Raw genomic sequence first — 12,218 nt, 5'->3', positions numbered from 1 at the left:
TACAGTTGTCACCTTGACTCACTGCAACCTCCACCTCCCAGGTTCAAGCAATCCTCCCGCCTCAGCCCCACAAAAAGCTGAGACTACAAGCATGCGCTCCTATGCCTGGCTAATTCTTTTTTCTTTTGTAGAGACAGGGCTTCACCACATTGCCCAGGCTGGTCTTGAGATCCTGAGCTCAAGCGAGCTACCCTCCTCAGCCTCCCGAAGGGCTGGGATTCCAGGTATGAGCCACCGCACCGGGCGCAGCAATTGTTGAAAAACATTTCCAAGGAGAGTCATTACGTAAGGAGAAACTGAGGTTAGATGGAAGGCAGAACTTCCTCACTCAGAGAGTTGCGAGCCAGCCAAGGCAGAGGTCAGGGGAAATGAAGGATGAAGACTTTCAACCCCCCAGTGACACCCCAAGACACAAGCCCGTGGGCTGGGCCACCTGAGACTCATGTCTACCGCTTCTGGTTCGTGGAGCCCTTTAGTGGATGGATTCTGGTTAGTGGAGCGCAGGCTACTGGACTCGTGTCAGCCTCAAGGGCACAGATGCCACCTGTTCTGAGTCTGTGGACTCTAGCTGTGTTTTTGAGCCCACAAAGCCAGCCCGGCCCTGGCTCAGCTCTGTGATGGGGGCCCTCCCCACCCGCAGACCACGGGGCAGCCACTTACCTCCCTGGAGCAGCAGCAGGAGCAAGGGGGCGGCCCAGCCACGCAGCATGCTGACTCCCACGGGCCTGCAAGAGACGTACAGCGGAGGGTGAGCCAGGTGGGGCTCAGGGCTCCCCTGGCCTCCCCCTCATCCTGTCTCTTCCCAGGCAGACTTGCCCCCGATTCTTGGAACTGTCTTAAGAAAAAAGCAAGATCCTGAGGGGCCTGTGGATGACCCCAAGAACTCCCACCTCTTAGAAATGGCAGATTCACCCCGAGAATCCCTTCTCCCACCTTCTTTCTGCCCCCGCCCCATCACGTCACAAATGCGAAGTGAATTTGTTTTATTATTTTATTTTGATATTTTTAGAGATGGGGTCAACAGCCCAGGCTGGAGTGCAGTGGCGCAATCACGGCTCACTGCAGCCTCAACCTCCTGGGCTCAAGCAATCCTCCTGCGTCAGCCTCCCGAGTAGCTGGGACCGAAGGCATGTGCCACCACGCCTGGCTAATTTTTAAAACATTTTTGTAGAGATGGCATCTTGCTGCGTTGCCCAGGCTGGTCTCAAACTTCTGGGATCACGTGATTCTCCTACCTCGGCCTCTCAAAGTGCTGGGATGATAGGCGTGAACCACCATGCCCCGCACAAGGTGAATTTAAAGAGAGAGGAGATTGCTGACTACTTTGCCCTTGCTGAACCTATTGATGTAGCATTGTGTGTGAAATTAAACTTATGTATTTATCTATCTAACAAAGAAAGAGGGAGGGAAAAAGAGAGGAAGGGAGAGAGAAAAGGAGAAAAAACTAGTTTGGAAAGTGGGATCTGCTGAGGAGCAATTTTGGATCTTCCTTCTTATAAACATCCATGTTGATAGCCCAGTAAATTGGCTTTTTTTATTTTTATTTTTTAGACAAAGTCTCACTCTATCGCCCAGGCTGGAGTGCAGTGGCCCAATCTTGGCTCACTGCAACCTCTACCTCCCAGGTTCAAGCGATTCTCCTGCCTCAGCTTCCTAAGTAGCTGGGAATACAGGTGGCCGCCACCACGCCTGGCTAATTTTTGTATTTTTAGTAGAGACAGGGTTTTGCCATGTGGATCAGGCTGGTCTCGAACTCCTGGCCACAGGTGATCCACCCGCCTCAGCCTCTCAAAGTGCTGGAATTAAAGGCATGAGCCACTGCACCCTGCCATCAATAAATTGGCTTCTTACTGAATAATAAATCCAAAGTTAACCCACAAAGTTAACCACTGCTAAATACTTAAGATAAGGTTAGCCCAATAATGAGGCTTCTTACTCCATCACAAAGCCCAGATTAGCCCACTGGGGAGCATGCTAGGAAATCCAGGCCCGACCAAACAGAGACAACCTGACCTCCTAATTTGGGCCAGGATGGAGAAGGAACCTCTTTGGGGAACAGAGTGAGCTTATCCGGAAAGAGTGGCCTCTTCTGTCTTGGGCAGAGGAATGACCTACCAGGCTGGCAATGCCAGGCTCCTCCTGGGACTTGTCTGTTTCACCCACCAGCTCTGTGTCTGTTTGAGGAAGTGCCAGCCAGAGGGCAGTGGTCCACCTGCCCAGACTCAGGAGCCCCTCCCAGACCAGCCCCTATAGACAAGAACGGAGCTAAAGCTAAACCTAAGAGGGATGCCCCATGCAGGACCCAAGTCACAGGCATGGCTTTCTCCAGACGCCATCCCTGACTCCACAAGGGGAAGATCCTCCTCCTCTGTGCCGGGGTTCCCAAAGATCCTACTCTGGCCCCATCCATAGTTCCCTCTGACCTCCCTCACAGAGCCATCAAAGAACCCTGGGGCAGGGCACAGGCTGGGGGGCCAGGGAGGTTCAGATGACCAGCTGTGTGGCTCTGGGCCAGTCCCTTGCCCTCTCTGAGCCTTGTAAAGTGGAAACAGCAAGGCCTGCTTCCAGGCTTCTCGTGAGAATTCAAGGAGGTGATTTGCATAAAACCCTGGGGATGGCCCCCATCACATAAACACTCAAACAACAGCTGTAACTGATGGAGAAGGTACAGCCTCAGAAACAGAGGGAGTCTCAGAATGATCTAGCCAAGAGTTGCCAAAATATCTCATATCCAAAATTTTGGCCATATTTGTATATTGTGTGCACTGTTGTTTATTTTAATACATATTTTAATATATTTTCTATAGATAAGCACACTTAAAAATTTAACTCCAGCATCATCCTAAGCAATAACATCGCTACTCAAATAAAATAATGTTGGGGTAGATGCAGTTTCAACCTGCTTTTAGGAATATGAATCTTGTGTGATTCCAACCCCTGCAGAGGTCCCGTTATCACACTTTGAAGATGTAGCCTCTGATCACAGGAGGGGGAGTCTGTGTCTACCCCCTCACTATTCTGTCCACATCCATCACCCGAGCCACAGTGCGAGTCCTGACATAGCTCTGTCCCCGTTACTCCCTGATGGTTTTATCTTGACCACAGTACAGCAAAAAGTGCAAACTCCTTTGCCCAGATTCAATATTCCTCATCCCCAGCTTGACCAACATAGCAAGACCTTGTCTCTACCAAAAATAAAAATAGAAGTAAAAATAAATTAGCTGGGTGCTGCGTGCCTGTGGTCTCAGCTATTCGGGAGGCTGAGGAAAGAGGATCGCTTGAGTGCAGGAGGTCCAGGCTGCAGTGAGCCATGATTGCACTATTGCACTCCAGCCTGAATGAAAGAGTGAGACCCTGTCTTTAAAAAAACAGACAAAAAACTCCTCATCCCTCCTAATTTCTTACCTCTGCCTACATCACAGAGCCCTAGGGATGCGGAGGGGGTACCTGCTGCTTCTGCCTGCCCGGCGTCTCTTCCCAAAGAGCTCCTCTATCTGAGCTGCTTCTAGTGGTTTGCCTGAGGCTGACTCCACCCCATGCTCCACAAAGTGGGCTCCTGACCCAGCCTTGGCCAATCAAAACACCCCATCTGTCTGACCACAGTGATTGCATCAGGGATGGATGTCAACCCAGGCAAGGCCAGTGAAAGCAGTCCTGAGATTTTTTTTCTAGAACTCTAGAAAACTGACACTTTTTTTGGTATCTTCTCAGAGCTTGTAGCCATCTTTGTCACCTCTTAGAGACAGCCTCCTTGAAAATGACAGCCATACTGAGAAATACAAGTCAGGAGTCCCCATGGAATCATGTGAGGTCCTGGATCCAGCCATATCTGATGTCCACCCTGTAGATTTCTCATTTCCATGAGCCAAAAACCACATATGTTGCTTAATCATGTTGAATTCTATTTCTGTCACTTGCCACCAAAGATCCCTGACACAGTGGAGTTGAGAAAAGGGCTCAGAATTTGAAGCCAGAAGATCTTGGAGCAAATAGTAGCTCTTCTCTGGCTCTTTTATTCTCTGAACTCAGTTACCATCTCTGAAATGGGGACAATAGTGCTCACTGCACCTGGCAGTGAAGAAGAGGCTGTGAGAAAGCAGATGTGGTAGTGCTTCACGGACTGTGAAGTGCTGTACCAGTGCACGGGTTTCCTGCCATTACTGGCTGACTGCTATGAATTACTCATCGTCTCCCCAGCAGCCCAGGCTTCGTCATGCATCTTTGCCTCTGCTGGAGCAGACTCCTGCCCTCCAACACCTTTCCCCTCCCATCCTCTCAACTCAACTTTCATGGTCCACGTGCTGTATCCCTGCAGCCACACTGGAGTGTTCCAGAACTCCTGCCACTAGCCTATTGTGTTTGAGGTTTTTACTGGTGCTACTATTAATTATCCACTTACTATTGATCTTTGCCTTGCCTCCTATTTTTTACTCCAATAAACATGTCTCAAAAATATTATATCATGACCATCAGCAGATAACTGTCATGAAATAGGCAGTGTGTGCCATGCTGGTTAAGACACAGACTATGGAGCTGGCCGGTCTCAGTTCAAATCCCAGCTCTGCCACTTATAGGCTTTGTGGCCTTGGGCAGTTTGCTTAACCTTTCTGGACCTCATCTGTAAAATGGGAGTAATGATAATCACAGCACCTGCCTCATAGGTCTTTGGGAGAATTGAATTAGTCAACATTTATAAAGCATTTAGAACAGTGCCTGGCATATAGTAGATATTATATAAGTGTTACTTAAACAAAACAATCAACTTACCATAAAACTAAGTACAATAAAACATAAAAACTAAATACAAGAAAAACAAAGGCAGTAATTTAATTTTAGTGAGATGCTACTGCCTGCCTGAGAGTCCTAGAAGCTGGAGATGTGGTTTGTCTTTGTTTAAAGTCAAGAAAGGGAGGCGGGGCACACTGGCTCATGCCTGTAATCCCAGCAGTTTGGGAGGCCGAGGTGGGAGGATCATTTGAGGTCAGGAGTTCGAGACCAGCCTGGCCAACACGGCAAAACCCCATCTCTACTAAAAATACAAAAATTAGCCAGGTGTGATGGTGTGTGCCTATAATCCCAGCTACTCGGGAGGCTAAGACAGGAGAATTGCTTGAACCCAGGAAGAGGCGGAGGTTGCAGTGAGCAGAGATTACACCACTGTACTCCAGCCTGGGCAACAGAGCAAGACATCTATCTCAAAAAAAAAAAAAAAAAAAAAGAGAGAGAGAGAGTAGTGTTTAAGACGCGATAGCATCAAATCGAGAGTCTTGCCTCCTCCATCAGCAGGGCAAGTGATGAAAGGGCCTAACGCTTTCACTAGGGGATCCAGGGATATTTAACACGGTTTAAAATAAACTGCTCACTTCTGGGAAACATCAGCTTAAAAACACAGTCTTTCTCCATCACTCCCTCCTCATGCTCCCACAGCACCACGTGGGGCCTACCCTAATTCCACTGCCTTCTCTGCCCCGAATCCATCCCCTTTTGGATCTTTGCACGCAGGGTGACCCTGAGGGCAACAGCACCTTATCCTCAGATACAGATCAGGCCACCATGTGTGTTTCCTGCAAGGACAGGTGTCTTAGGAGGCTTCCTGCTACAGGAGCCCCTTGATATGGTTTGGATATTTGTCCCACCCAAATCTCATGTTGAAATGTCATCCCCAATGTTGGAGGTGGGACCTGGTGGGAGGGTGACTGGATCATGGGAGCGGATTTCCCATGAATGGCTTAGCGCCATCCGCTTGGTGATGAACGAGTTCACCTGAGATCTAATTGTTTAGAAGTGTATGGCGCCTCCCCCTTCTCTTTTGCTCCAGCTCTCGCTATGTGATGTGTCTGCTCCTGCTTCACCTTCAGCCTTGAGTAAAGGCTCCCTGAGGGCCTCCTTACCAGAAGCCGAGGAGATGCTGGCAGCATGCTTATACAGCCTGCAGAACCATCAGCCAATTAAACCTCTTTTCTTTATAAATTACCCAGTCTCAGGTATTGCTTTATGGCAATGCAAGAATGGCCTGACACACCGCTGCAGCACCCAACCTCTGCAGTCTCCTACAGAGGAATGAAGTGCACCTGACTTGGAGTGTGCCAGGTCCCAGCTGTGTGTCTTCGGGCAAGTACTCTAACCCCTCAGAGTCTCTGTTTTCTCATCTATAAAATGGAGGTCATCAATCTTTGCTGTAGGTTTGTCATGAGCATTAGAAGCGTCATCGAATTTGAAGTCCTGTAGGTGTGTTTATCCACCAGTTTCAGTGCTGAGAAATGTTTCCTGGAGTTGCTGTAATTCACACTAAAAGTTGACCAAATTTCAGGAGATTCTGGGGAAATGGAGAAGCTTGGGGCAGGAAATTAGATTGAAGTGAGTGCTCTGGAGAATATAAGGTGCTTAACTTCATGGTTGACGTGGTGACTCACGCCTGTGATCCCAGCACTTTGGGAGGCCGAGGTGGGTGGATCACCTGAGGTCAGGAGTTCGAGACCAGCCTGGCCAACACAGTGAAACCCATCTCTACTAAAAACACAAAAATTAGCCAGGCGTGGTGGTGCGCACCTGTAATCCCAGCTACTCTGGAGGCTGAGGCAGGAGAATTGCTTGAACCCGGGAGGTGGAGGTTGCAGTGAGCCGAGATTGCGCCACTGCACTCCAGCCTGGGTGACAGAGCGAGACTCCATCTCAAAAAAAAGAAAAAGAAGAGAAAAGAAATACAAAGAAAAACCACAATGACATACCATTTTAATTTTGTCAGATTGGCAAAAACTGAAAGTCTGATGACATCACATGTTGCTCAGGATATGATATAATAGGAACTCTCATTTATAGCCAGAGGAAACGTAAATTATTACAACTGGTCTGGTAAAAAGTTTGGCCTGACCTAATAAAAGCAAACACAAGCCCTACCTAAAACCCAGGAACTTCACTCTTATGTAAACTGGCAAAGAAATTCTTCCTACATGTCTATAGCAGCATTGATTTTAATAGTGAAAAATTGGAAACAATCTAAATAGCCATCAGGAGAGTGAAAAAATAAATCTCAATACTGTCACTCAGTGTAAACATGAATCATTTACAGCCACACACAACAAAGTGAATGACTCTCACAAACAAAATTTGGAGTGAAAAAAGGAAGTTAGAGAACAGCATAAGCATAATAACATCATCTACACCACACTGAAAACCATACAAAATCATCCTATATATTGTTTAGGTAAGCATATCCATCATAAAAATATTTAAAAATTCATGGGGACAATAACATCAAATTTTGAATAGTGTGGAAAAGGAGGGGGTGTGAGAAGGAGGAATGTTCAAGGGTCTCAACAGTTTGGTAAAGCTCAGTGAAGCTATCATGGGTGTGGATTATATTTTATGCCCTTTTGTATGTTCAAACTATTTGATAACATTTTAAATGTAAGTGAGGCTTAGTTTTGTAAAATAAAATATGGATGAGGGACTTCCACTTCTGGCTATAATGAAGTAGCTGTTGTCAGATTAATTCTCCCACTGAGGGCAACTAATAAGCAGGAAAAAAAAACTGCACAAAAGAGGGCCAAGTTATATAGTACTTAAGAGATGAAAAATGCATTGAAATTCTGCAAGCAATTTCCCCTCAAATCATGTGCCAAGTCATTGAAAATAAGTAGCATGACAAGAAACTTAGCAAAAAACACCTGCTAATAGGTGGGAAAACTAAGAAGGAATTTTCACAGTTTTACAAGCTGAGGGAAGAATTAGAGTTCAGGGCCTGGCAAAAAAAAGATGGGTCCTGGTGAGTACCCAGTTATTTAGAAAATACTATTCCTTGGGAATAAGGAAAAATTAGAAATAGTTCATTCTTGACTGCATCAAGCTGTAATCTGCTTATATGCTATATGTCTGCTAGAAGAAAATTTAAATCGATCTAGAAAAAGTTAGCTTCATCCAAAGCCTCTATACTTTTTATACATAATGTCCAACTTTCAGTTAAAATTACAAGGTAAACCAAAAAGCAGTATCAAATGATCAACAATGAAGATAAAATAGACAATAGAAACAGTTACATAGGTGAATTGGAAAATGGCATTATCAGACATGATTTAAAATAACTATGATTAATGTGTTCAAAAATTCTACCAGAAATTTGGAACCTATTTAAAAAGTAGAAATCCTAGAACTGAAAAATATAACTGAAGTTTATAAGAACTGAAGAGATGGATTTGGCAACATACTAGCAACATCAGAAGAGAGGATTAGTAAACTGGAAGATTGGTCAATAGAAAATACCAAGATTGAAGCATGCAGAGAAAAAAAGTTAAAAAATACAGAAAAGAGCAAAAGAGACATAGAAGACATTGTGAAAAGATCTAACATACATGCACTTGCAATTAAGAAGCAGAAGAGAGAGAAAACAAGTAAGAAGAAATAGCAGTGATCTTAAAATTTTTTTCCAAACCAACAAAAGACATTAAGCCACAGATTTAAATAGCTCTACAAACCACAAATAGGATAAATACAAAGAAAACCACATCTAGGCATATCATAGAAAAACTATTTTAAAAAATAAAAGACAAAGATACGCAGTATGCAGAAAAAAAAGATACTTCACCTTCAAGGAAGAAACAATAAGACTGGCAGCTGACTTTTTAACAAAATGATGGAAGACAGCAGACAATGGAACAACTTCTTTCAATGCTGAAATTTCAAAAGCCAACTTAGAATCTTATATCCAGAAAAAAACTCTTAAAAAATAAAGGCAACGTCAATATGATACGGAGAGCTATAAAAATATTACAGTTAACATCATACTTAATGGTAAAGAAATGAAAGCTTTGCTCCTAAGATCATGAACAAGACAAGTATGCCCACTCTTGTGACTTTTATAAAACATTTTACTAGAGATTCTAGCCAAGGCAATTAGGTAAGGAAAAGAAATAAAAGACATTCAGACTGGAAAGGAAGAAGTAAACCATTTCTCTTTGCAGATAATATGATCTTGTATATACAAAACTAAAGAAATTTACACCTAAAACAAACAAAAACCAATTAGAGCTAATAAACAAATTTAGCCTAGTTGTAGAATATAAGATCAATAGACACAAATAATGATATTTTATACACACTGGCAATAAATAATCTGAAGATGAAATTAAGAAAGTGATTTCATTTACAATAATACAAAACAGAATAAAATGGTTAAAGTAAATTTAACAAAATTCTTTAGTTATGTTATGAGATGAATTCATTTATTAGTGTGAGACTTGTGCAATAAAACCTACAAATGTTATTGAAATAAATTATAGAAAACTTAAATAAATGGAGGATATACCATGTTCATAGATTGGAAAACTTAATGTTATCAAGATGATGCCTCAAATTGATCTACACATTCAAAGTAATCTCTATAAAAATTGCAGCTGGCTCTTTTTTTTGTTTGTTTGTTTGCAGAAATTGACAAACTAGTCCTAAAATTTATAGAGAAATGTAAGGGACTAGAATAGCCAAAAAGATTTTGAGAAAGAACACAGTTGGAGGAGTCAAACTTCCTTATTTCAAAGCTTACTACAAAGCTACACCTATCAACACTGTGGTACTGACACATAGACGTACATATAGATCAATGGGATTGAACTGCGGGTTCAGAAATAAGTGCATACATTTATGTTTAACTGATTCTTGATGAGGGTGCCAAAACAATTCAATGGGGGGAAAGAATAGTCTTTAAAACAAATGATACCACACAAATCGATATCCACAATGCAATATAATGAAGCTAGATTTCTACTTCACACCATATACAAAAATTTACTCAAAATAGATTAAAGACTAGATGTAAAAAGTAAAACTATTAAACTCTTAGAATAAAACCTAGGTGTAAATCTTCATGACCTTGTATGAGACAATAATGGTTTCTTAAATATGACACAAAAGCATAAGTAAACAAAGAAAAATAGATCTATTAAACTGCATCAAAATTTGAAATGTTTGCGCTTCAAAAGATACTATCAAGAAAGTAAAACTATAACCATACAGCATGGGAAAAAAGCATTTGCAAATCATGTATTTGTTAAAGGTCTGGTATTTAGAATATACAAAGAACTGTCGCAACTCAAGATCTAAAAGACAAGAATTAAAATTTAAAATGGGCAAAAGGTTTGAATAGACGTTTCTCCAAAGAAGATATCCAAACAACAAACACATGAAAAGGTGGCCATTGACATTACTCTCTAGAGAGATGCAAATCAAGAACATAATGAGATACCACTTCACATGCATTAGGACGGTAATAATAATAATCAATCACAAGTGTGAATGAGGGGGCGGAGGGTGAGAATGTAAAATGGTGCAGCCACTATGGAAAACAGTTTTGCAGTTCCTCGAAATGTTAAATACAGTCACGTGCTACATAATGACATTTCAGTCAATGACAGACTGCATATACATAGGCGGGCCCATAGGACTATAATGAAGGTGAATAATTCCTATTGTCTAGTGATGTCATAACACAACACTTTACTCACGGGCTGTGATGATGCTGGTGGAAACAAATTTACCGCACTGCCAGTCATATAAAAGTATAGCATATGCAGGGCTAGGTGCAGTGGCTCACGCCTGTAATCCCAGCACTTTGGGAGGCCGAGGCAGGCAGATCATTTGAGGTCAGGAGTTCAAGACCAGTGTGACAAACATAGTGAAACCCCGTTTCAACTAAAAACACAAAAAAATTAGCCAGGCGTGGTGACACATGCCTGTAGTCCCAGCTACTCAGGAGGCTGAGGCAGGAGAATCACTTGAATGGGGAGGCAGAGGTGGCAGTGAGCCAAGATTGCACCACTGCACTCCAGCCTGGACAACAGAGTGAGACATCGTCTCAAAAAAAAAAAAAAAAAAGGGATAGCATTTACAATTATGTATTGCACATAATGCTTGATAATAATAATAATAATAAGCTATGTTACTGGTGTATGTATTTACTGTACTATATCTTAAACCACTATTTTAGGGTGTACTCCTTATACTTATTAAAAAAAAAATGTGGGAGGGGCACAGTGGCTCACGCCTGTAATCCCAGCACTTTGGGAGGCTGAGGCAGGCAGATCACTTGAGGTCAGGAGTTGGAAACCAGCCTGGCCAACATGGTGAAACCCCGTCTCTACTAAAAATACAAAAATTAGCCAGGCACGGTAGTGTGTGCTTGTAATTCCAGCTATTCGTGAGACTGAGGCACAAGAATCGCATGAACCCAGGAGGTGGAGGCTGCAGTGAGCCAAGATTGTGCCACTGCACTCCAGCCTGGGTGACAGAGCAAGACTCTTAAAAACAAACAAAAATGTTAACTGCAAAACAGCCTCAGGCAGGTCCTTCAGGATGGATTCCAGAAGAAGGCATCATTATCACAGGAGATGCCAGCTCCATGTGTGTTTTTGCCACTGAAGACCTTCCAGTGGGACAAAATGTGGAGGTGGAAGACAGTCATACTGATGATCTTGACCCTGTGTAGGCCCAGGCTAATGTGTCTGCTTGTGTCTTAGATTTTTTGTTTTCTGGGTTTTTTTGAGATGGAGTTTTGCTCTCGTTGCCCAGGCTGGAGTGCAATGGCGTGGTCTCGGTTTTCCTGGGTTCAAGTGATTCTCCCGCCTCAGCCTCCCAAGCAGCTGGGATTACAGGCGCCCGCCACCATTCTTGGCCAATTTTGTATTTTTAGTAGAGACAGGGCTTTCACCATGTTGGCCAGGCTGGTCTCGAATTCCTGATTGCAGGTGATCCACCCTCTTTGGCCTCCCAAAGTGCTGGGATTACAGGCGTGAGCCACCATGCCTGGCGTGTCTTAGGTTTTAACAAAAAAAAAAATTTTTAAGTAAAAAAATAAAAAATAAAAAATTTTAAAATACAATATATAAAAAGGCTTTTAGAATAAGAATATAAAGAAAAAATATTTTGTATAGCTGTATAATGTGTTTGTGTCTTAAGTGTTAGTACAAGAGTGCACGAAAACACTTAAGTGTTATTACAATAAGATAACTGTTATTACAAAAGTGTTATTCAAAAAGTTTTAAAAAGTTAAAATGTTTATAAAGGAAAAATGTTGGCCGGGCTCAGTGGCTCACGCCTGTAATCCCAGCACTTTGGGAAGCCAAGGCGGGTGGTTCATGAGGTCAGGAGATCAAGACTACCCTGGCTAACATGGTGAAACCCCGTCTCTACTAAAAATACAAAAAAATTAGCTGGGCGTGGTGGCGCACACC

General features: G+C 43.0%; 1 protein-coding gene across 1 annotated transcript in view; it reads right to left on the bottom strand.

The window, feature by feature from the left end:
- Positions 1 to 12,218, bottom strand: part of IL21R (interleukin 21 receptor) — a 50,456-nt gene that overhangs the window by 22,320 nt on the left and 15,918 nt on the right. The window contains exon 2 of the mRNA XM_063717222.1: positions 661 to 725. Coding sequence (XP_063573292.1) covers positions 661 to 709 — 49 coding nt within the window. The 5' untranslated portion in view covers positions 710 to 725. The remainder of the gene's footprint in view (positions 1 to 660; positions 726 to 12,218) is intronic.

The sequence above is a fragment of the Pongo abelii genome, chromosome 18 (assembly GCF_028885655.2).
Source record: "Pongo abelii isolate AG06213 chromosome 18, NHGRI_mPonAbe1-v2.0_pri, whole genome shotgun sequence".
Lineage (NCBI taxonomy): Eukaryota > Metazoa > Chordata > Mammalia > Primates > Hominidae > Pongo > Pongo abelii.
Note: the sequence above shows the minus strand (reverse complement) of the source record. Positions and strands in the feature narration are given on the sequence as shown.